Source organism: Triticum dicoccoides, chromosome 5A (assembly GCF_002162155.2).
Source record: "Triticum dicoccoides isolate Atlit2015 ecotype Zavitan chromosome 5A, WEW_v2.0, whole genome shotgun sequence".
NCBI classification, from domain to species: domain Eukaryota; kingdom Viridiplantae; phylum Streptophyta; class Magnoliopsida; order Poales; family Poaceae; genus Triticum; species Triticum dicoccoides.
This window is the reverse complement of record NC_041388.1, coordinates 703,470,543-703,495,353: the sequence shown is the minus strand read 5'-3', so window position 1 is coordinate 703,495,353 and position 24,811 is coordinate 703,470,543. Positions and strand designations below refer to the sequence as shown.

General features: G+C 41.7%; 1 protein-coding gene and 2 pseudogenes across 3 annotated transcripts; all 3 read left to right on the top strand.

Moving 5' to 3' along the window:
* Positions 1 to 3,196: 3,196 nt before the first annotated feature.
* LOC119304314 (aspartic proteinase Asp1-like) lies at positions 3,197 to 8,767 on the top strand. 3 transcript variants are annotated; one of them, XM_037581490.1, is made up of 9 exons: positions 3,197 to 3,703; positions 5,184 to 6,754; positions 6,829 to 6,955; positions 7,113 to 7,342; positions 7,433 to 7,666; positions 7,844 to 7,985; positions 8,058 to 8,252; positions 8,352 to 8,427; positions 8,525 to 8,767. In XM_037581490.1, exons 2-9 carry the CDS (start codon positions 6,501 to 6,503, stop codon positions 8,641 to 8,643), a joined length of 1,377 nt encoding a protein of 458 aa, XP_037437387.1. In that variant the 5' UTR covers positions 3,197 to 3,703; positions 5,184 to 6,500; the 3' UTR covers positions 8,644 to 8,767. The 3 variants fall into 3 exon arrangements, with proteins under 3 accessions (XP_037437387.1, XP_037437388.1, XP_037437386.1); XM_037581491.1 differs by having other exon boundaries at positions 3,197 to 5,368; positions 5,499 to 6,754; XM_037581489.1 differs by having other exon boundaries at positions 3,197 to 6,754.
* Positions 8,768 to 8,975: 208 nt separating this feature from the next.
* Positions 8,976 to 14,409, top strand: LOC119304313 (annotated as a pseudogene).
* Positions 14,410 to 22,061: 7,652 nt separating this feature from the next.
* LOC119298538 lies at positions 22,062 to 24,354 on the top strand (annotated as a pseudogene).
* Positions 24,355 to 24,811: the final 457 nt, after the last annotated feature.

Here is a 24,811-nt window from a genome sequence, read left to right as displayed (position 1 = left end):
AGTATGAAGAGTGTCTCGTGGACTAGTGGCAGTGTACTCTTGCTGCACGCTCTAATTTTCTGCCTTTTTTATTACTTCCTTCGTTCTTAAATATTTATTTTTCTAGACATTTTAAATGACTATCACATACCTCAAGAGTAACAAGTTGGTGAAGATGAGCGAGTTGGGGAGGCACAAAACGGTTTGGTAGGAATGTAAATCGGATGAATCTCCTCCAATCCCCAAATAATCGGAGTGTTTGGGTGGATGGGGATGTAGATCTCAAGGTTTTAGGATTTTGGTTATGGTGGATGAGAGCTGGAGGAATATTGGTGTTGAAAGTAAAAGAAGGTTGGGTATATATACCCTCCAAGGGCAAAGTGACCGTTGCCCAGTCGGCAACTCCGGACACACCCAGACGAAAGGGGTCCGGGCACCGGGATCATCCAAAGGAAACAAGGTAGGCCTTTGCACCCAAGCAGACCCACGACGAAGCACTAGGAAGCGTCGAGTACGCGGGGGCCAAAACTCTGGGCACCCGGACCAACCCGAGAGATAGCTACCACTTCGGGCACCCCCGGGGTCCTAGTGACCTCGGGCACCCGGACCATCGGGGGGGGGGGGGTAGAAACTTACTGGTGCGTACGGGCACCAGGAGAAGAGTGACTCTGGGCACCCAGACCATCTAGGGGAGGTAGAAACTTATTGGTGCCTTCGAGCACCAAGAAAAAAGTGACTCCAGGCACCCAAACTTTTGGGTGAAGTCACTCTTTCTTGGAAATCTCTTCCGACATCTCTTGGCATGGGAAGACAATGAATGGAAATGGAATGAGTTCCTCAACTCCCTAATCTCCACAACCCTGCTTAATATTTTTTGGGTGAAGTCACTCTTTCTTGGAAATCTCTTCCGACATCTCTTGGCATGGGAAGACAATGAATGGAAATGGAATGAGTTCCTCAACTCCCTAATCTCCACAACCCTGCTTAATATTGCGATTTCTCCTATGACTCAAAATCAACCGATTTTTTTCGAGCCACCGAACAAAGCACCGTATTTTATCTTTTTTTGAATAGGAGGCCACAGAATTCTGTAGCCAAATAAGAGATATCAATGTCATGCGGTAAACTTGACAGCCGACATTAGATCTCTCTACTCCTGTTGTTATAAACACCAAAAAATTGATTGAGTGACAATGCACTTTCAGAAAGGTAGGGATAGATGCTCAAGGTAGATTACCAAGTGATCAGCATGTCTTCTTTTAGGTAGATCAAATGATGGTGTGTTTTCTCAACGGCGAAGAGCTTCTAGCGGACAATCAAGTACAATTTCGTTGAATCCTAGTCACGTATGGCATTGGACGGGCCAAAGGGATATTTTGGTTTGTACCATATTTACTTTATCAACATTATCTTCTCCATTCAACGGTCATTTATCACCGTCGGCTTCTTTTCTGGCATTCTTTACTTCATCATCTTCACCATGCTCATCATCGCCTCTAACGCTACACCTATCTCTCTTCTTTTTCTCTCAGGCGCCAACGTACATGCCCCCAATCCAAGCTCATCATGTTTGTGATGACTTCCAACCTTTGACCTTAGCATCAACCCAATCATACAATGAACCTCGATTGTAGCCTCTCTAATGATATTCTCTTCAACTACCTCTACTCCCTCATCTTTGTCACTATCAATCGTTTTTGCGTCGTTGCTACCACTACCTCATAGGCTCACCCATGCCATGCACATCATCAAACAAGGAAGAGAAGCACGTGAATATTGATCACACATTGATGAAATCTCATGAAGTTAAGATTCCAAGCGACCTTGGGCTACCAAACAACTAAAAAAAGTAGTATCCTTTACACGAAAGGACACAACATAAAACCTATGTCCATTTAGTGATCCACACATACATACTTTACTCAATAACTGCTCTGAGAGGAATCATGAATTAAGCAGCTGCAACTAGTTTTGGAGGAAAACTCAAATACGAATGTCTCTTTTCTCTTTGCTGATTCTATTCATGTTCTCCATTGCCACCCCCTTCCCCTGGTCGCCGCCACCATGTCCTCTCGCTGTCACCCCCGTCAGCTCCGCTGGCTAGAGAGAAGGGAGAGAGGGCTTGTATCCTCTGCATCCCTTCTTGCATACTCCCTCCGGTCCTTTTAACTCTGCGTATTAGATTGAGAGAAGTGCATAGTTCAACCCTGAACTTTTGCCCTAGTCTAATTTACAACCCCGAACTCCAATACTGTCTCAATTACAACCCCCAACTCTTAAAACCGGCTAGGATTCAACCCTTACCTCTCTGTTGACCGGTTTTGACCAGTCAATAGGTCCAGTCAACATGCCACGTCAGCAAAAAATGCAAAATTTTCAATGAAAAGTTTTGTAAAATCAAAGAAAATCCAGGAAAAGAAATAAGAAATCAAATTTCCGAAAAACAGGGAAAATAAAAAACAAATTTCCAGAAAAAAACCAAAAACTCAAATTCCCGAAAAAATTATTTCCAGAAAAAAAAATCATTTTTATTTTCCCTAGCTTTTTTCGCAAACAAAATTTTCAGAATTTTGCTTTTTCTATATTTTTTCTTGATCATACAGATTTTTATTTACAATTTCTTGAAATTTTGAGAAAAAAATCTGATGTGGCAATGCTGATTGGACCCATTGACCAGTCAAAATTGGTCACCCCAGGTCAAAACCGGTCAACAGGGAGGGGAGGGTTGAATCCTGACCAGTTTTGAGACTTGAGGGTTGTAATTTAGACGGTATTGAAGTTCGGGGTTGTAAATTAGACTAGGGCAAGAGTTCGGGGTTGAAATATGCACTTCTCTCTATTAGATTTGAGTCAGGCCAAACTTTGCAAAGTTTAAGCAAATATATATTAAAAAATTATCAACATCTATCATACCGAATATATATTCCATGAAACTAAATTTCATAATGACTCTAAGAATATTGATTTGGCATTGTAAGTGTTGATACTTTTTCTATAAGTTTGGTCAAAGTAGAGATGTTTTGATTTCAGACAAAACTTATATGCAGACTAAAAAGGATAGGAGGGAGTATCTATTTTCTTGACATGGCATGAAGTTGGATGTGGAGGTACTCGCAAAAAAAAGTTGGATGTGGAGGATTATTATGTCAAACGTGGGGGGAATAAATGAATAATCCACCGGGTGTGGCGAAGGCGTAACCTATTGTGGAAGGCGTAATCGTTTTAGTATCTCTGAACTTCTTCGCTGAATCTCTCTGTAGCTATCCCGTGCTCACGTCCGGCGATCGCCGCCGCGGCAACCCCAACTCGCCTCCCCGTTTGTGACGCGGATGCGGCGCCGCCATCGGCTGACGCCGGAGACGAGAAGCATCCTCCCGCCTCATCTTCTCTGCGGATCCAGCCCCCTCGGGCAGCGAGCTGCCTGCGGGGGAGGAGGTGCAGCGTCGGCGGGGCAGGGGGGAGCTGCGGTGGAGGAGCGGCAGGAGGTACAAGTCGCGACGACGGATTCAGGGGAGCAGAGGTGCCGCGGCCCGCGGGCGGTGGCAAGTGCGCGGCATAGTGGCAGAAGGAATGCCTAGCACCCGCCTGGTGCCGGCGGCGGGGGGAGAAAGGGGCGGTGGGGCTCTAGCACCCGCCTGGCGGCCGCCACCACATCAAGGTCGCCGAGGCGGCTCCAGCTCCCTGGACATGCCGCCGACCTGCCGCTCTTTCACTGAAGTAGTTGGTATTGTTCTTGTATCATACTGTTTACTGAAGATTTTTTTTTTATGCAACTCACCTCATGCAAAATCACCAGATCCAACTTTACTTGTTTTGACAAGCTGCACAAGAGTTCTGCAACCTGTCTTTTCTAGTTGGGTTGTACAATCTTTGGTTATGGTAAAATACTTGAAATGTGATTAAGAAATAATAATGTACTCCCTCTGTAATTAATATAAGACTAAAGTAGTGATCTAAATGCTCTTATATTAGTTTACAGAGGGAGTACAAAGCTGCCATCGACCGGCTGTAAAGCTTAATCGAGCTCTGTATATTTCTTTATTACCTTTGAATGAAACCTGAGAGGATCAAGCTCCTAAGACTGTTGAGCTGTTATACTTCAGACCAATTTTCAGTGTTCATTCCTTTCTGTGGAAAAGCTCTCCAGATTGTGTTGATTGTTTGGAATGACTAGTGCCGCTTAAAAAAAAGTAGCATTAGACTTGCTTGGAGTTTCTATTTTTTTTCCTTCTGATTTTTGATCCTCCAATCTGGAACAAACCGCCCCGATGGAGCTCACCTTGGGAGGTCTTGTGTGTGGACATGTAGCTTGATTAATTTGTATACTTTGTGTCAACGATGAAATAACATTAATAAGCTTATGAAGGCCATCCTGGTCAGTTTGTTTAGTTTGGAGATTAAAATGTCTGGAGTTGTACAGTGAATAATATTTGGTTTCGTTAAAGTTACAATCAACTAACGTGCCATAAAGGGTTGCAGATGAAGTAGTATGCTGCGTGGAGTACCACTTTGAGACAGTTTCAGGCAGCAGAAAGATCAGGTTAGTTTCAAGAGAAAAGAAAAATCAGGAGTAGGTTGGAAGAATGAGTCAAACATGACTGCTTTCTTTTTCTGTTTGGAGAGCTCATATGCTGCAAGCTTTCTGGTAAAGCTCAGCTGGATCTTTTGACAAACTTCCGATCCCTAACTTCCAGTACAAATACTTCGGCATCAACAATTCATCAGGTTCTTAGGTGATATAACATAGACAAGCAAAGACGCTGGAAGTTCTTGTTACTATACCTGAGTAATCGCCTAAGTAAAACCATCGTTATAGTTAACAATTGGATGCTGCATAAAAGAACCTGAGTAATTTTTTGCTAATAGTAAAGCGAGAATCAAGCAGATCAGGCCAGAGAAAACATGAGGGGGTCCCTGACTTAGACCATACTAACACTGAGAAAATTGAATTAAAATCAAAATTTGTCAATGTAATATACCTAAAAACCCATGGATGGATGGATGATCTGATAACTAAGATTGCACTCTAAAATCCCGCTCAAATAACTGTTGCTTCACGTAGTGGAGCTTGAAACCGTCTTTGTCCTCACTACATATTTAGTACTACCTCTGTTTCTAAAATTTAGGAACAGAGGGTGTATTTTGCAACTCCTTTTTGATTCTCCTTTCAGTGTGAACCTAATTGAGAAAAATATAAATGACAGGAAAAGGAAGAATCTTTCTAAACATAAGGACTTATTCGAGGTGATAGTACTACACTTTTTTGTAATGAAATACTACAAATCGAGCCACTTGTTACTATCTAACTGAATGCTGCTGTTGCCATCCTGTACTGTCTTAACATACCTGGCCAAAACTAGGGACGAATGAAGACAAGGTTAAGCATGTAGTAAGTTACTAACTTGCATGTTCATAGTAAGATGTACTCTTTGCCCTTGTTCATAGTAAGATGTAGTCTTTGCTCTTGTTTCCCACTTACACATATCTGATGCTTGCATACTTTTATTTTCTTTTGAAAGATTGTTATGCTTTATATGAAGTATCATGCTGCATGGAGTACCACTGTGAGACAATTTCATGTAGCAGAAAGGTCAGGTAATCAGGTTAGTTTCAAGAGAGAAGGAGACAAGAGCAGGTTGGAAAAATGAGGCAAACAAGATTGTTTCAAAATTCGTCAAGGTAAAATACCTAGAAATCCTATGAATGGATGGCTGATCTGATCCTTTAGTACTCTCCCCAAATCACTAGAAAATTGCACCGCAGAATCTCTCTCAAATAATTGCTGCTTCGTGGAGTAGAGCTTGAACCTCACTACATATTTGTACTTTGCAATGTAATACTCCTTTCAGTGCGAACCTAATTGAGAAAAATAAAATGAGAAAAAGGGAGAACCTTTCTAAACATAATGAATTATTGGAGGTGCGATTACTATGTTTTGTTTTGCAATGAGATACTACAAATAGAGCCAGTGGTTACTACATCTAACTGAATGCTGCTATTGCCATCCAAATAAAGTCTGTACTGTCTTAACATGCCTGGCCAAAATGAGGGATGAATGGAGACAAGGATGATCATGTAGTAGAGGCAACTAGTAAGTCACTGACCTGTATGCTCTTCCTGTTCGTAATAAGATAGTCTTACTCTAGCATCCCATTTACTTGAAGCTCTAAGAAATTGTTGCTTGATGGAATGGAGATTGAAACCGTCTCCATTTTCCATATCTATTTCTGTGATTTCAACAACGAGTCATTAGTACGTATTTTTCAACGTAACATTATCGTGGACATAATTGTGGCAAGTGTGCTTAAAGAATAGCCTAGACAGAATGGGAACCTTTCTACTCTAACATTCTGGGAAACTCTAGTGCGGCACTAGTAGTGCAGTTTGTTCATTACGAAAGGCAGGGGTATATATAATTTTAAGAAAAGATAATTATACCTATGTACCTGCGGCTGACAGAAATTGCTAAGCCGGAATACACATGACTTGAGAAGAAAATCAATGTTAAAAACCTGCAAAAAATGCGTAAGAAAAAGAAACTAAGGCACGCAAAGCAGTGGAGGAGACTAAGCTCGGTAGCCAACGGCTATAAATACCTCACCACCTTGTTCGCACCATCCAAAGAAACACAGAGTTCCAGCAGAGACGTGAAACCCCAGAGTGCTCCCACCATGGCTGCCATGTGGTCTCGGATCATCGGTCTCCTCCTCCTGCTCCCACTCGGGCCCTCCTCCGCCATCAAGTTCCCGCTCATAGGCAACGTCTACCCTGATGGGTATGTTTCTCTAATCCCTTATCAGACTTGAGGTTCTCTCCGTATATTTGACACTCTTTTCTGTACCTCTGCAGCCACTTCTATGCTACGTTGCAGATTGGTCACCCCTTGAAGCCCTACTTCCTGGACATCGACACTGGCAGCAACCTCACTTGGCTGGAGTGTGACCTCCCACATCAGCGCTGCAAGGGCTGCCACCCGGTAACAACACTTGATTCTGCAATATCACATATTATCTTGCAGTTTGTAATGCTCTGTGCTTAATGCCGCATTTTTAATCCAAGGATATTGGTAAAGAATGCACTACATAATCTTGGCATGGTTGATCTTTGCTTTGATATGTGCTTCGTTTTGCCAGAGGCCAGCACACCCACATTACAAGCCAGCAGCTCATAACTTGATGGTGAGATGTCACAGCTGGATATGTGCTGAGCTACGCAAAGACCTGCCTGGTAGCCCTAAATGCCCCAAGAACGATCCAGATCGATGCCACTACGACATCCAGTATGTCTCCGGGAAGTCAAAAGGTGTCCTTGTCAACGACATGATGTTTATCAATGGGAGAGATGATAAAAACTGCTTTTTCGGGTATGGCGCTAACTGAAATACTAATGTTGCGTGTTCAGTACCTACTGGATTTGGATGTTGATGATGCATGGTCACTCTCGTTTTGCACAGATGTGGATACGAGCAGGAGGAACCAGTAGATCAGCCATCGCCGCCGCCTGTAGATGGCATCCTTGGACTTGGAAGGGGAAATGTAGGATTTGTCGCGCAACTCAAGGTGCATAACAAGATAACCAAGAATGTCATTGGACATTGCCTCAGCATCCATGGAAATGGGAACCTATACATTGGGGACTTCAGGCTGCCCGATGGCCACATCACCTGGGTACCCATGAGTAGATCATTGTAAGAATTGTTGCTCATGAAGTTCTTGTTTGTGATCATGTCTTTCATTTTTAGTTTTTGGTTTCCGTGCCCATGCTAGCATTGCATAAATCTAACATGTGTAGTTTGAGAAGACTACGGTTGATAGTTGTTTTCTGTTCAATTGGTTCCTAACATTGTACCATCGTTTTTTCCCAGGCCTTACTACTCACCTGGCCCAGCAACACTGCTCTATGACAAACATCCGATAAGAGATAATCCAGCATTTAATGTAGTATTTGACAGTGGCTCCACCTACACTTACATGCCTGGCCAGATATACCATGACCTTCTTTCAAAGGTAAGTAGATTTCAAACCACTCTGATGCCCATACATTTGAACAGAGATACTCATGGCATTTGAATCTTTCAGGTTCAAGAGACTCTCCGAAAATCACCACTTAAAAAGGTTTGTGATCCTGCTCTGCCTCAATGCTGGAAAGGAATAATGCCATTCAGATCTGTCGACAATGTGAAGAATGAATTCAAGGCACTGTCGCTAAAAATTACCCATGCCCATGTCACCAGCAACTTCAATATCCCCCCTGAAAACTACCTCATCGTGACGGTAAACATCTCGATAGCTCAACTGATAAGCATCGCTGGACAGTGAAACATTGGAGGTAATTAAGGACAATGGCTAACATCTCTCCGTGTTTTTTGGCAGAAATACGGGAATGTGTGCTTGGGCATCCTTGATGGCTCATCGCATCCTCTTCTGAAGCATCTCATCTTAATTGGAGGTATGAAGCTCAGATTCAGATATAAATTGTCCAGGTTCCGAGACTAGAAAACCTTGCATGTCTCTAAAGAATTCTATTTTGATCTTCTATTTCGCAGATGTTACGATGCAGGATCTGTTTGTGATATATGACAACGACAAAAACCGCCTCGGATGGATCAATGCACAGTGCAACGCGATGCATGACCTTGAGTCTGTCATGGATTCACGTCTCTGAATAAAGTTCAAATTGACATAGAAAAAAACCTTAGCAAGAACAAAAGAGTGCTGTTGTATGGTGTTCAAAAGATTGTATGGCGCTCCCGTTTATAATGAAACGTGTTGACATGTTGAGGAATAAATAAAGTGTAATCGCTTAAGTTAAAAAAATGTGATAGCTAATAACTGGATGCTGCATAAAAGAATTTGAGTATTTTTTTCTGACAGTAAAGAGAGAATCAAGTGGATCATGACATGGCAGGCATTTTCAGTAGAGAGAATCAAGATAGAAAAAACAGACTAGGTATCTTGGAGCATATTGACCCTCAGAAAAAAAATCAAAATCAAAATTCATCCATATAAAATTCCTGAAGAACCAATGAATGGATTGCTGATCTGATCTGTTACTACTCTGCCAAATCAGACCATAAAAAATCCCTCTCAAAAAACTGTTGCTTCACAGAGTGGAGCTTGAAATTGTCTTCGCCCATATTTAGCATTTTGCAATGTAATACTCCTTTCAATGTGACTGCTGCTATTGCCATTCATTTTTGCATTTTTGCTATTAACATGCCTGGCCAAACTGAGGAATGAGTGGAGAGAAGGATGATCATGTAGTAGAGAGAAATAGTAAGTCACTAACCTGTATCCTCTTCCTGTTCATATGGTAAGTCACCAACTCGCCTCCCCGTTTGTGCCGCGGATGCGGCGCCGCCATCGGCTGACGCCGGAGACGAGAAGCATTCTTCCGCCTCATCTCCTCCGCGGGCTCCAGCCCCCTCGGGCAGCGAGCTGCCTGCGGGGGAGGAGGTGCAGCGTCGGCGGGGCAGGGGGGAGCTGCGGTGGAGGAGCGGCAGGAAGTACAAGTCGCGACGCCGGATTCAGGGGAACAGAGGTGCCGCGGCCCTCGGTCGGTGGCAAGTGCGCGGCATAGTGGCAGAAGGAATGCCTAGCACCTGCCTGGTGCCGGCGGTGGGGGGAGAAAGGGGCGGTGGGGCTCTAGCACCCGCCGCCACATCAAGCTCGGCGAGCTCCAGCTCCCTGGACATGCCGCCGATGTGCCGCTCTTTCAGTGAAGTTGTTGGTATTGTTCTTGTCTGATACTACCTGTTTACTGAAGATTTTTTTATGCAACTTACCTCATGCAGAATCACCAGATCCAACTTTCATAATAGCTCTTTCATACTTGTTTTGACGAGATGCACAAGAGTTCTGCAACCTGTCTGTTTTAGTTGGTTGTACTACAATCTTTGGTTATGGTAAAATACTTGAAATGCGATTTAAGAAATAATAATGTACAAAGCTGCATCAGAAGCTGCCATCGACCGGCTGCAAAGCTTAATCAAGCTCTGTATATGTCTTTGTTACCTTTGAATGAAACCTGACAGGATCAAGCTCCTAAGATTGTTGAGCTGTTATACTTTAGACCAATTTTCAGAGTTCATTTCTTTCTGCGGAAAAGCTCTCCATATTGTGTTGATTGTTCGGAATGACTAGTGCCACTTCAACTTTTTTCTAGCACTAGACTTGCTTGGAATTTCTATTTCTTTTTCCTTCTGATTTTTGATCCTCCAATCTGGAACAAACCGCCTCGACAGAGCTCACCTTGGGAGGTCTTGTGTGTGGACATGCAGCTTGATTAATTTGTATACTTTGTGTCAACCATGGAACAACATTAATAAGCTTATGATATGAGGGCTATCCTGGTCAGTCTGTTTAGTTTGGAGATTAAAATGTCTGGAGTTGTACAGTGAATAATATTTGGTTTCGTTAAAGTTACAATCAACTAACGTGCTATAAATGGTTTCAGATGAAGTAGTATGCTGTGTGGAGTACCACTTGGAGACAGTTTCAGGCAGTAGAAAGATCAGGTTAGTTTCAAGTGAAAAGAAAAATCAGGAGTAGGTTGGAAGAATGAGTCAAACATGATTGCTTTCTTTCTCTGTTTGGAGAGCCCATATGCTTATTTGGGCCGCGGATGACATGCAGCTTGATTCATTTTTGTATTTTGTGTAAACTATGAAAAGCATTAACACAGGCTTATGAGGGCTGTCCTGCTCACTTTGTTTAGTTTGGACATTAAAATTTCTGGAGCTTTACTTGTTTTCCACATTTATTTTCCCTTCAGATTTTCAAACCATTGAATAATTAATATTTGGTTTCATTAACATGCCGTAAAGGATTTCAGATGAAGTATGATGCTGCGTGGAGTACCACTGTGAGACAATTTCAGGTAGCAGAAAGATCAGGTTAGTTTCAAGAGAAAAGAAACATCAGGAGCAGGTTGGGAAAATGAGGCAAACAAGATTGTTTCAAAATTCGTCAATGTAAAATACCTAGAAATCCTATGAATGAATGGCTGATCTGATCCGTTAGTACTCCCCCAAATCACTAGAAAATTGCACCACGGAATCTCTCTCAAATAATTGTTGCTTCATGGGGCGGAACCTGAAACCGTCCTCACTACATATTTAGTACTGTACGTTGTTTGCAATGTAATATTCCTTTCAGTCTGTTACACTTTGTTACACTTTGTTAATGAATGGGAGAATCTTTCGAAACATAATGAATTATTCGAGGTGTGATTGCTACACTTTGTTACATCTAACTGAATGCTTCTGTTGCCATCCAAACAAAGTCTGGACTGTCTTAACATGTTTGGCCAAAATGAGGGATGAGTGGTCACAAAGATGAGGATGTAGTAGAGGCAACTAGCAAGTCACTCAACTGTATGCTTTTCCTGTTCATAATAACATGCCTGCAATTTCCACAATGAGTCATTAGTGCATATTTTGCAATGTAACATTTCGTCGCGAACATAATTGTGGAAAGTGTGCCTAAAGAATGGTCTAGACAGAATGGGAACCTTTCTACTCTAGCATACTGGGAAACACTGATTATGAGTTATGCAGTTATCAGGAATGAATTGGTTTTCAAATTTCCAAGGTCAAAATTTGAGCTGGAAAAATGTGGGACTTCATTATCTTGCTACACAAGTATCATTGGGCATGCCATCATTTATTTGAAATGTATCTTCTATACAGTATCTTGGTGGAAATGTTTAAGTCATCTAGCCCTAAAAATAGGTAGATCTATCACAAATCTGTGAGTGTCGTGCGCAGCATCACTATTTACTGGTCTCATTTGTTTATGTGAATTCTTAAAAATGGATGGGTGGTTTAATTATATGACCACCCATTATATTCAATTGAGTGATATAATTATGTAAACCCAAAATAATATTTTGGTGTCTAAACCTTCTTGTCGACACTTAAATTAATTGTCTGAATTTTTTTCTATTCTCCAAACAAGGACATAGTAGTGAGGTAACTCTAGTGCGGCACTAATAGTGCAGTTTGTTCATTATAGTTTTTAGAGAATATAATTATACATATGTACCTGCGGCCCACAGAAATTGCTAAGCCCGAATATACATGACTTGAGAAGAAAATCAATATTAAAAACCCACAAAAAATGCGTAAGAAAAAGAAATTAAGGCACACAAAGCAGAGGAAACTAAGCTTGGCAGCCAACGGCTATAAATACCTCACCACCTTGTTCGCACCATCCAAAGAAACAGAGTTCCAGCAGAGAAGAAGTGAGAGCCCAGATTGTAAACCACAGATTTGCCTTCTTCCCCCATCATGGCTGCCATGTGGTGTCCGATCATCGGTCTCCTCCTTCTCCTACTCCCACTCGGGCCCTCCTCCGCCATCAAGTTCCCACTCATAGGCAACGTCTACCCTGATGGGTATGTTTCTCTAATCCCTTATCAGACTTGAGGTTTTCTCCGTATATTTGACACTCTTTTCTGTACCTCTGCAGCCACTTCTATGCTACGTTGCAGATTGGTAAGCCCTTGAAGCCCTACTTCCTGGACATCGACACTGGCAGCAACCTCACTTGGCTGGAGTGTAAGCACCCGGATCACGGCTGCAAGGGCTGCAACCAGGTAACTACACTTGATTCTGCAATATCGCATATTATCTTGCACTTGTAATACTCTGTGTTTAAAGCTACATGTTCAATCCAAGGATATTGGTAAAGAATGTACTACACAATCTTGATATATTGCTTTGTTTTGCCAGAGGACACCACACCCATATTACAAGCCAGCAGCTCATAACTTGATGGTGAGATGTGACAGCTGGATATGTGCTCAACTGCGCAAAGACCAGCCTGGTAGTCCTCAATGCCCCAACAGCGATCCACATCGATGCCACTATGATATCCAATATGTCTCTGGGAGGTCAAAAGGCGACCTTGCCAACGACATGATCTTTATCAATAGGAGAGATGATATGAACTACGTTTTCGGGTACTGCGCTAACTGAATACTAATGTTGCATGCTCAGTACCCACCTGGATTTGGATGTTGATGATGATGCATTGTCACTCTCTTTTTGCACAGATGTGGATATGAGCAGGAGGAGCCATTAGAGCAGCCATCGCCACCGGCGGTAGATGGCATCCTTGGACTCGGGAGGGGAAGTGTAGGATTTGTCGCTCAACTCAAGGCACAAAAGAAGATAGTCAGGAATGTCATTGGACATTGCCTCAGCATCCATGGAAATGGGAACCTGTACATTGGGGACTTCAGGCTGCCCCCAGGCGACGTCACCTGGGCACCCATGAGTACATCATTGTAAGAATTATCGCTCATGAACTTCTTGTTTCTGATCACGGCTTTCATTTTTGGTTTGTGGTTTCCGTGCCCATGCTAGCATTGCATCAATCTAACATGTGTAGTTAGAGAAGACTATGTTGATAGTTGTTTTCTGTTCAATTGGTTCCAAACATTATACCATCGTCTTCTCCCAGGCCTTACTACTCACCCGGCCCAGCAACACTGCTCTATGATGAACAGCCGATAAGAGGCAGTCCAGCATTCACCACAGTATTTGACAGTGGAGCCACCTACACCTACATGCCTGGCCAGATATACAATGGCCTTGTTTCAAAGGTAGATTTCAAACCACCCATACATTTAAATAGAGATAATAAACATGGAACTCATGACATTTGATTCTTTCAGGTTCAAGACACCCTCCATAAATCATCACTTAAAGTGGTGAAGGATCGTGCTCTGCCTCAATGCTGGAAGGAAAAATGCCATTCAGATCTGTCGACGATGTGAAGAATGAATTCAAGCCACTGTCGCTAAAAATTACCCATGCCCGCGGCACCAGCAACCTGGACATCCCTCCTGAAAACTACCTCATCGTGACGGTAAACATTCAATAGCCCAACTGATAAGCAATTAAGCATCACTGGACAATGAATCATTGGAGGTAATTAAAGACAATGGTTAACATGTCTCTGTATGTTCCGTGGCAGAAAGACGGGAATGCGTGCTTGGCCATCCTCGATGGCTCGTCGGATCGTGTTCTGAGGCATCTCATCTTAATTGGAGGTATGAAGCTCAGATTTAGATATAAATTGTCTATGTCCTGAAACTAGTAAGCCTTGCGTGTTTTTAAAGATTTTATGTGATCTTCTATTTTGCAGATGTTACGATGCAGGATCTGTTTGTGATATATGACAACGAGGTCAACCGTATCGGATGGGTCCGTGCACAGTGCGACAGGATGCAGGACCTTGAGTCTGTCATCATCGATTCACGTCTCTGAATAAAGTTCGAATCGACATAGACAAAAACCTTAGCAACAACAATATAGTGCTCTCGTACGGTATTCAAAAGGTTGTATGATGCTCCCGTTTATAATGAAACATGATGACATGTTGAGGAATAAATAAAGTGTAATTGCCGAAGTTAAAAAAGCGTGATAGCTAGTATATAACTGGATGCTGCATAAAAGATTCTGAGTAATTTTTGCTGACAGTAAAGAGATAATCAAGTGGACATGACTTGACAGGCATTTCTCATTCTGATATAAAGAGAATCAGGATAGAAGAAAATAGACTAGGTAACTTGGAGCATATTAACCCTGAGAAAATAAAATCAAAATCAAATTCGTGAATGTAAAAATCCTAAAAGGCCAATGATTGGACGGCTGATCTTATCTGTTACTACTCTGCCAAATCACACTGTAAAAAATCTCTCTCACATAACGATTGCTTCATTAAGTGGAGCTTGAAACTTTTTGTGCCCTCACTACATATTTAGCATTTTGCAATGTAACTCCATTCAATGTGAACCTATTTGAGAACAAATAGAAATGACAGGAAAAGGAGAATTTTTTTCTTCAGAAAATGAGGGGTCTGTCTAAACATCATGAATTATTCAAGGTGAGATTGCTACACCTACATTGGTACATTTTTGCAATGAGATACTACAAATAGAGTCAGGTGTGACTATCCAACTGAATGCGGCTGTTGCCTTCCAAGTGAAGTCTGACTGTGTTAACATGCCTGGCCAAAATGAGAGATGTAGTAGAGGCAAATAGTAAGTTATTAATGTGCACTAGCAGAATGCCCGTGCGTTGCTACGGGCTATCCGCAATATCTGTAACATCCGGGTTCAACACAAAAACCCTATCCAATGACTTACCTTCCCTTTTTCAGTCGGAACCCCTCATTCTTGACCGATTTTCCGCCGTAGCGAGACATTTCTCGTTTTTTGTCTCACTGGCGCCACCTCCTTTAAAAGCATATGACAGCCAACTCATCTTCGCCATGCATTGTAGTAAGGATGAAATTTTCTTGTTTACGATATAATAGAGTGGGTTAAACTAACACATACTACTGACACAAAACAACAAATAACTATAGAGATCTTTCCTAGTCACCAATAAGCTCCACCTCCATCCCACATATGCTAGAAGGGATAATTGTCGTTTTTCTCTTCTTCATATTTCCCTACGTCTTCTACTCCATGCCTCTTCGCCAATCCGTTTAATTGGCACCAACCAGCACCACGTCAACATTAATGTGTTCATCATCGATGCCTCATCTTCTTCTTTCTCATTCCTCGGCAACTTTAGTTCTCGTTCCTACTTATTTCCTAGAATACTCTTTCTTTCTTTTTTTCTCTTATTATTTGGAACACTCTTACTTTCTCCAACACCATGCACCACTTTGGCTTCAGTTCTTTTTCCTTCTTGTTTTTGGAACACTCTTCCTTTTTACTATAGCATGAACCACCTAGCTAGTGTTGTGTCATGTTGTCCTCACCCGCGAACATTTCGGCCACCGTCATCGAGTGGACATCCCGCGGAGCATAGACTTCATCCATCTTGGTGAATGCTAGGTCGCCCATGTCGCGAGCGCATGGTGGTCGTTGTCCATGTTGGCAAGCGGTGCTCGGTGCTTTGCAATGTAACTGAGAGCCCGTTGATTGTTTTTGCCCACAAGCACTTTCAAAATGATTCGCCATGACTAATTGCTTGCTTAATTAATTAAGTACACAAAAAATGAATGACCTACCTATTTCTCTACATGCCTAATTAATTGCCAACCAAATCAATTAATTATCTGACTAATTGGAAATATCCCTACTTCTAATTATCTGTAGGCATTGGCTAACAAATTAATTAATTGCATTAATAACTCAATTTTTAAATTGATTCAGTGCGAAAAAATTCATATTCAAATGGACCTAATTAATTGCATCAATGGTTTGATTTCCAAATTGGTTTAGTGCTCGATTTCTAAATTATTTTCGCATGAGTGGCTGCTACCAAACGACTATGACGATGACTACCGAGTAATGTAGGACACATTTCCTTAATAAATTTCTTGACATTTAAATGGACACATTTGATTTGAGAATGTAGCCGTCTAGCTTTTTATTTGACTGACAAGAAATATAATATGACCGCGTCCACATGGCGGTCTGACGAGCCACCTCCCGTCACGGTCGTCCTTGATGCCGTGATCCACTCCCTGGCTTTCTCGAGCATCGCGCCAGGGTTAGACCCAGCCATGACATCTTCCATGGTGTCGTGCACGACGTCCCTCCGCAAGAGCGGGCGTATGCGTACGCCCATAGAAAACTTGTGACTGTCAATTAATAGTAGAGATAATGATAATAATAAATAATATAGCATGGGGATTAGCAATTTGTTATGAAGTAATATATTATTTTATTATGAAAGGAGATCGAGAAAAAACTTATATCTGTCTTTTAGGGAAGTGATCTCACATATATGATGCTAAATACCCGTGGGTTGCTACGGGATGAAATAATATTTAAAGAGTGGTAGTGGTGGCGTGTGACCGATTGTCGTAGGTCATCACCATCGTCCTTGCGGGTGCGGTCGGAACCCTCGACCGTTAGTGCTTGGTCGTCCTCAAGTACGCGACTGTTGATCTTGTTCTATGGCATCTGTTATCCTCGACCACAAACATTTTGGCAACCATCAGTGTGTGGACGACGGTCATCATCCATCTTTACGAATGCTTGGTCGCTCATGTCACGAGGAGTGGTGGTTGTTATCTATGTTGGCAAACGCTGGCCAACCATGTCGTTGAGAGCATGTTGGCAGTCACCAATGGCAGCGATAGCCTAGCTACTGGCCGTCCTCGCCCACAACGCTTTCAAACTGATTCGCCACGATTAACTACCTGCCTAATTAATTAATAACATGCCTAATTAACGGCATGCCTAATTATCTGCATGCCTATTAATTGTTTGCCTATTTAACTAATTATTTGTCTAATTCAAAAAATCCCTATTTCTAATTGTACACAATCCTAATTAACTGGATGTATAATTAATTAGTTGAATTAATGATTCGGTTTTTGAATTGATTCAATGCAAAAAAATTCTTATTTAAATAGACCTAATTAATTGCACACATAATTAACTGCCTGACTAACTAATTACATTAATGGCTTGATTTTGAAATTGATTCAGCACTTGGTTTTTAAATTGTTTTTGCATTAATGGTTGTGTGTGAAATGGCAATGTAGCAACATTTCTTTAATAGTATATATATTAGATAATGACTTCCTCTAAGAAGCTCCACTTTTGTGCGTGTGTTTTTAACAAACAATTCATTTATATATATGACAGTCATATAATCCCACTGGGGTTTTTAGTACTATACTACAAGCAACGAAATTATCACCCTGAAGAATACCGCCACAAGGAACCTAGAGACAAATAAACAGTGGATCTGCAACCATTGAAGTTAAATATATGGCAACTTAATGGGAAATTGTTATTTTCCTTTCCTCCGCAGGTTTCCTTATCTCCACATTAATTGTTTCTGGATCTTCGCTCCTCGCTTTGACTCTCAGAGCACATCCAAATTTTTATGTACTTGGTTTTTTTCTTTTTTGCTAATTTTGGGAAATCAGCACCAAGCAAGGCATTGCTTATCCTGGTAGTTTCTCTAATTTTGTTGAAATAGTAAACATGGTTTTGAGGATCTTGTCTTACAATTTTAACATCATGTCAGCTAAACTTACACATCACACAGGTAAACCAGCTAGAGATTGAGAAGTAGTGCATTTTGGTCACCAAGAGCATTCTCATATTTGACCAAAGAAAATTTTCCAAACAAAAAGCACGCCGTTGCAGCTGGATGGCTGTGCCAATGCATGCGCTAATTAACCCCACACGACCAGCAGCCAAGACAGTTCTGCAACTGCATGTTTGCTTAACCCGTCGCTTCATCTGAGTACGCCAAAACTATGAAGCTATATTGGTTTACTACTTCCAGTCGCAAATCAGTTTCAATTCACCTGGCCAGGCAAAAGTTGCATCCAATGCGTAAGCACGATCAGGAGGATTGACAAAAATCCAGATAATTAGTGTACCTGTGACTTGGAGTTGACTTGATGCAACTGCCGCTTCTTGATTCGCCTACTCCTTCTTTGGTCTCCTCTCAACACTACCACTCTACCAGATCCGTGTCCATGGAATCGGACCCTTCGCCATTACGGAGGCAGGGGAGGTGGCGTTGGGAGGCACCGAGCAAGGTGGCCAGCAGCGAGCGGGACGGTGGCGGCGGCAGCGAGCCATCGAAAGGACGGCGGCATTCTGCAACGGGAGAGGCGGCGGGCTGCGTGCGAGCATAGGTTAGACCTCTCGCTGGAAGTCCCAAAGGATGTGGGCGTTGGTTTTCTTTTGAGGGGTGCCCCATCATTGATTTGGTTTGGAGAGGATCGGAAAACGGGATCTGTTTCCTTTTTCGTGTGCGACGACATAATTGGAAGGGACGACGACTAACGAACGAAAGTACGAAACCGACCATCACGACCGCAGACTCCTCCATTACGAGTAGAGATAGCCTTTGAGGTAATTGAAATCTATTACCATATAATTACTGTATTCGAAATTTTCTGAGTTATGGCCTTACCATACCTGGATTAATAGCCTTTAGGATAATTTAAATTTATTACCATATTCGAAATTTTCTGAGTCATGACCTTACCATATTTGGATTGATGAGATTTTTGAGTTTATAGCCTTTCCATGCGTGGATTAATTGTGATTGATTACCATAAATACGTTGGATATTGCCGGCCAGACGAGAGAGGAGGAAAACCGATGGAAGGGGGTGGTGGGAGGTGGGACAAAAAAAAAACCAGACGAAAAATAACCGGTTGAAAATAAACCGGTTGAAAATGATGGGACTATTCAACCAACTCGTTCATTAGGAGTAGAGATAATACGATGGAGTTTTTGCTCTTGTTTCCCACTTACTTGAAGCTCTAAGAAAAATTCACAATACATATATCTGATTCTTGCTTTCTTTTCAGTTTTTTTGAAAGATTGTTATGCTTTATATCGAGGTCAGAACTGTAATCTTCCACTGTATCAGGCAGGTAACATTGTGACTTGGCCTTCTGTAACTCTATATTTCTCCGCTCAGATGCGTTCACATAGACAGGATGGCTCTAGTTTGAAGAGTGAGTAGTATGCTGAAATTGCATTCTTGTTAATGTGGATTACTTGTCAAATCTGAGAAACTGTAAAACCAATCCTGATTGCTGGATGATGATGTATATATAGTGAGTTGCAAAAGTGTTAGTTGTTATGCTTGCTTTCACGTCTTTCTAATTTCAAAATAATTGTTGCTTGATGGTGTGGAGATTGAAACCGTCTCCATGTTCCCTATCTATTTCTGTGGTTTCCAGGATGAGTCATTAGTACATATTTTGCTATGTGACATGCATATCCTTTCATTGTGGACACAACCGTGAAACGTGTGCTTGAAGAATGACCAAGACAGAAACGAGAACCTTTCTACTCTTTAACATTTTGGGAAAACATTATTATAAGTTTTGCGGTTATCTCGCTGGAAATGAGCCACTGTTCTCATTACTCTTCATGCATGCTACATAGCTTACACAATTAAAGAATTTCTTTAGTAAATAGTATCCACATATCTGGAAGATGCATTACATTGCATATATGTGTATCATGTACAGACAAGTAGAACAAAATAAATTGATTTTCGAATTTCCAAAGTCAAAATATCTTGGTCATGGTGAGACACTGAAATGTGATTAAGAAATCATATGCATGCATGGGAAGCTAGCTGCTACCGATGCAAAGCTTAATCAAGCTCTTTGTATTTTCTTGGTACCCTGAATGAAACCTGACAGGATGAAGCTCCTAAGATCGTTGAGCTATTATACTTTAGACCATTTTTCAGAGTTCATTTCTTTCTATGGAAAATGCTGTCAGATTGTGTGATTGTTTGGAATGACTAGTGCTGCTTCGGATTTTTTTAGCATTATACTTAGAGCTTTGTAACTGGTTCTGACTTGTGATTCTCAAATATGGAACACACCGCCTCGAGGGAGCTCACCTTGGGAGGTTTGTTGCGGACATGCAGCTTGATTAATTTGTATACTTTGTGTCAACCATGAAGCAAGATTAATACGCTCGTGAGGGCTATCCTGGTAGATCGCAATACTTCTTTGCATCTGAGGGCTATGTATTTCCTTGCTTCTATGCATCACGGCAATGTTTTTCCTCACTACATATTTTAGTATTTTGCAATGTAATACTTCTTTCAGTGTGAACCTAATTGAGTAGAAAAGGGAGATTTTTTTTTTCTGAAAAATGGGAATCTTTCTGAACATAATGAATTATTTGAGGTGTGATTACTACATTTTGTTTTGCAATGAGATACTCCATATAGAGCCAGTTGTTACCATCTAACTGAATGCTTCTGTTGCCATCCAAATAAAGTCTGTACTGTCTTAACATGCCTGGCCAAAATGAGGGGTGAAATGGAGATAAGTATGATCATGTAGTAGAGACAAATAGCAAGTCACTAACCTGTAATAAGATGGAATCCTTGCTCTGGCATCACGTTCACTCGAAGCTCTAAAATTTTCGATACATGATATATCTGATGCTTGCGTGTTTTTTTTTGAAAGATTGTTATATTTTACATCAGACTCAGAACTGAATGTTCCACTGGATCAAGCAGTTAACATTGTGGGTATGCCTTCTGTAACTGTATACTTTCCTGACAGCTGTGTTCACATAGACAGGTTGACTCCGTGGTTTTAAGAGTGAGTAGTACACTGAAATTGCATTATTGTAAATACGGGTTACTTCTAAAATCTGAGAAACTTAAAAACCGATGTTGTATATATAGTAATGTTATATGAAGATGAAATGATTTTGTGTCTGCAACCTACTGCGTGCAGAATTTTGAGATCAAACCTGAGCAGTTACACTTGGCACATGCTGAGCATTAGCTTTGATAGGCATGAGTTGCAACAGTATTTGTTGTCAGTTCATGTATCATATTTTTCCTTTTCATAGTATGATGCTTGCTTCTAAGTTTCGAAATAATGGTTGCTTGATAGAGTGGAGATTGAAACCGCCTCCATGTTCCTTATCTATTTCTGTAGTTTCCATGTACATATTTGGCTAGCAATATGCATATCCCTTTCGTAGCGAACACAACCGTGAAACGTGTGCTTGAAGAATGACCAAGACAGAAATGACGAACCTTTCTACTCTTACCATTCTGGGCAAACATTATTAGAGTGCAAGTTATTCAGTTATCTCACTGGAAGTGAACCACTGTTCTCATTACTCTTCAGCTACACTACATATGCCCACACAATTAAAGAATTTCTGCAGTAAATAGTATGCATATATCTGGAAGATGCATTACGTTGCATATATGTGTATCATGTACAGCCAAGAAGAACAACAAAAATAAATTGATTTTCGAATTTCCAAAGTCAAGATTGAGCTACAAAAATATGATGCCTCATTATTTTGCTAGTCATGTATCATTTGGCATGCCATTATTTATTTGAAATATATCTTCCCTACAGTCTCAGTAATCTTTGAGTGTGAAGCAGAGCATCACTATTTACTGGTCAATTATTTGTGTGAATTCTATAAAATGGTTGGCTGGTATAATTATATCACTACCCATCGAACTCAATTGAGTGATACGATAATGTAAATCCAAATAATTTTTTTTGCTGTTTAAATCTTTCTTGTCTGCCTTAATTTCATTAAGTCTTAATTACACATCATTTGAGAAGAAAGTCAAAATTAAAACCCACAAAAAATGCACAATAAAAAGAAAGCAGCGGAGGAAACTAAGCTTGGCAGCCAGCGGCTATAAATACCTCACCACCTTGTTGGCACCATCCAAAGGAACAGAGAGTTCCAGCAGAGGAGTGAGACCCAAGGGTGCAAACCACAGCTCTGCCTTCTTCCCCCACCATGGCTGCCATGCGGTCTCCGATCATCGGTCTCCTCCTCCTCCTGCTCCCAATCGCGCCGTCTTCCTCCATCAAGTTCCCGCTCGAAGGCAATGTCTACCCTGTTGGGTATGTTTCTCTGAACCCTCTCTTCATGGCCTTCTCAGTCTTGAGGTTTTCTCTGTATATTTGACGCGCCTTTTCTGTACCTCTGCAGCCACTTCTATGCTACGTTGAACATCGGTGAACCCGCGAAGCCCTACTTCCTGGATGTCGACACTGGAAGCAACCTCACCTGGCTGGAGTGCCACCACCCGGTCCACGGCTGCAAGGGCTGCCACCCGGTAACAACTAATAACACTCGGTTCTGCAATATCACATATTGCCATCCAATTTGTAATACTTTGTGTTCGATGCCACATGTAACGATACTTCTGAAAAATGTTTGGTATGATCGATCTTTGCTTTGATATATGTTTCGTTGTACCACAGAGGCCACCACACCCATATTACAAGCCAGCAGCTGACAAGTTGAGGGTGCAATGTGGTGGCCCGCTATGTGCTGCAATGCGCCGAGACGTGCCTGGGATCCCTGAGTGCTCCAGGAAAGATCCACATCGATGCCACTACGAGATTCAGTATGTCACCGGGAAGTCAGAAGGTGACCTTGCCACTGACATCATTTCTGTCATTGGGAAAGACAAGAAAAACATCGCTTTCGGGTACGGCACTAACTGAAATATTAGTGTTACATGTTCAGTAGCTAACTGTATTTGGATTTTGATGATGCACAGTCACTTTCATTTTGCACAGATGTGGATACAATCAGGAGGAACCAGCAGACGCACCGCCCTCGTCGGTAGATGGCATCCTTGGACTTGGGAGGGGAAAGGCAGGCTTTGCCGCACAACTCAAGGGGCTAAAGATGATAACAGAGAATGTCATTGGACATTGCTTCAGCAGCAAAGGAAAGGGCGTCCTCTTCGTCGGGTACTTCAATCCGCCGTCCCGTGGCGTAACCTGGGTACCCATGAGAGAATCCTTGTAAGAATTTCTTTGTGATCATGGCTTTCGCTTTTTTGTTTTTTTGGATCTAACATGCATAGTCAGAGAAGAGTGTCATTATTGCTTGTTTACTTTTCATTTGGTTCCAAACATTTTTCCCCAGGTTTTACTACTCACCTGGCCTAGCAGAGCTGTTCATTGACAAACAGCCGATAAGAGGGAATCCAACATTTGAGGCTGTATTTGACAGTGTACCACGTACACCTTCGTGCCTGCCCAGATATACAATGAACTTGTTTCAAAGGTAAATTTCAAACCACAGTGCATTCTGAATTTCTGATGCCCATAATTTTTGAACAGAGATAATAAATAAAATAAAATGGTACTCATGGGATTTGAGTCTTTCAGGTTAGAGGCACTCTCAGTGAATCATCACTTGTAGAGGTGAAGGGTCGTGCTCTGCCTCTATGCTGGAAAGGGAAAAAGCCATTCAGATCTGTCAATGATGTGAAGAACCAATTCAAGGCACTGTCACTAAAAATTACCCACGCCCACGGCACCAGCTACCTGGACATCCCTCCTCAAAACTACCTCATCGTGGAGGTGAACATTCGACAACCCAACTGATAAGCATCACTGAACAATTAATGGCTAACATGTCTTGTGTATGTTTGTTGGCATGGCAGGAAGACGGGAAAACGTGCTTGGCTATCCGCGATGCCTCCTCGGATCCTGTTCTGAAGGAACTGAACTTTATCTTGATAGGAGGTACGAAGCTCAGATTCAGAAAATTGTCGGGGCTCTTGAAACTAGTAAACCTTGCCTGTTTATAAAAGATATCTATTTAGATCCTCTGTTCTGCAGCTGTTACGATGCAGGATCTGTTTGTGATATACAACAACGAGAGCAAGCAGCTCGGATGGGTTCGTGCGCAGTGCGACAAGGCACAGGAGCTTGAATCCATCATCGATTCGCGTCTCTGAACAATGTTCAGATCGACAAAGACAAAAATCTTAACGAGAAGAAATGAGTGCTCTCGTATATATGGTGTAAGAAAAGGCTGCATGATGCTCCCACTTATAATGAATAAAATGTTGGCATACCGATCGAGGAATGTGTACCTTCTATATATATGTGTGTGTATTTACAATCTTTCTAAGATATTCGGTTGACCGTATGCAAAAACTGGACACACTTCATGTACAGACTGGACAATCTCTTTTGGAGTATCAGGGTTTCGGACGAGAACTCATCTGTTACACGGGCACTTCAATGTTTTTTAAACTTATTTGAACTTCGGACTTTTTTTATGTTCAGTATGCAGCATTCAAAGCGACGTCATCAATTTCCAACATGTTCTGACATTTTTTGTTGTTTTTCAGTCATTTACCTAATTGTTAGAGAGCTAAATGACCGTGAAATTGAAAATCACTATAAAATGAACTCTGAAAATGTTGAAACTTGACATGGTATCATCATTTCACCCGCATAGCATGTGCGAAAGAGTAGAGAGAGTCACGGCAAAAACTGGACGCACTTCGTGTACAAACTGGACAATTTCTTTCGGAGTATCAGGGTTTCGG

What these genes read in the sequence shown, in the direction of transcription:
- LOC119304314 (XM_037581490.1), top strand. Translation starts at nt 6,501, where the DNA reads ATGCGTAAGAAAAAGAAACTAAGGCACGCAAAGCAGTGGAGGAGACTA. An exon ending in ACCATGACCTTCTTTCAAAG is followed by an intron (nt 7,986 to 8,057) that starts GTAAGTAGATTT and finishes TGAATCTTTCAG; the next exon opens with GTTCAAGAGACTCTCCGAAA. An exon ending in GCATCTCATCTTAATTGGAG is followed by an intron (nt 8,428 to 8,524) that starts GTATGAAGCTCA and finishes TCTATTTCGCAG; the next exon opens with ATGTTACGATGCAGGATCTG.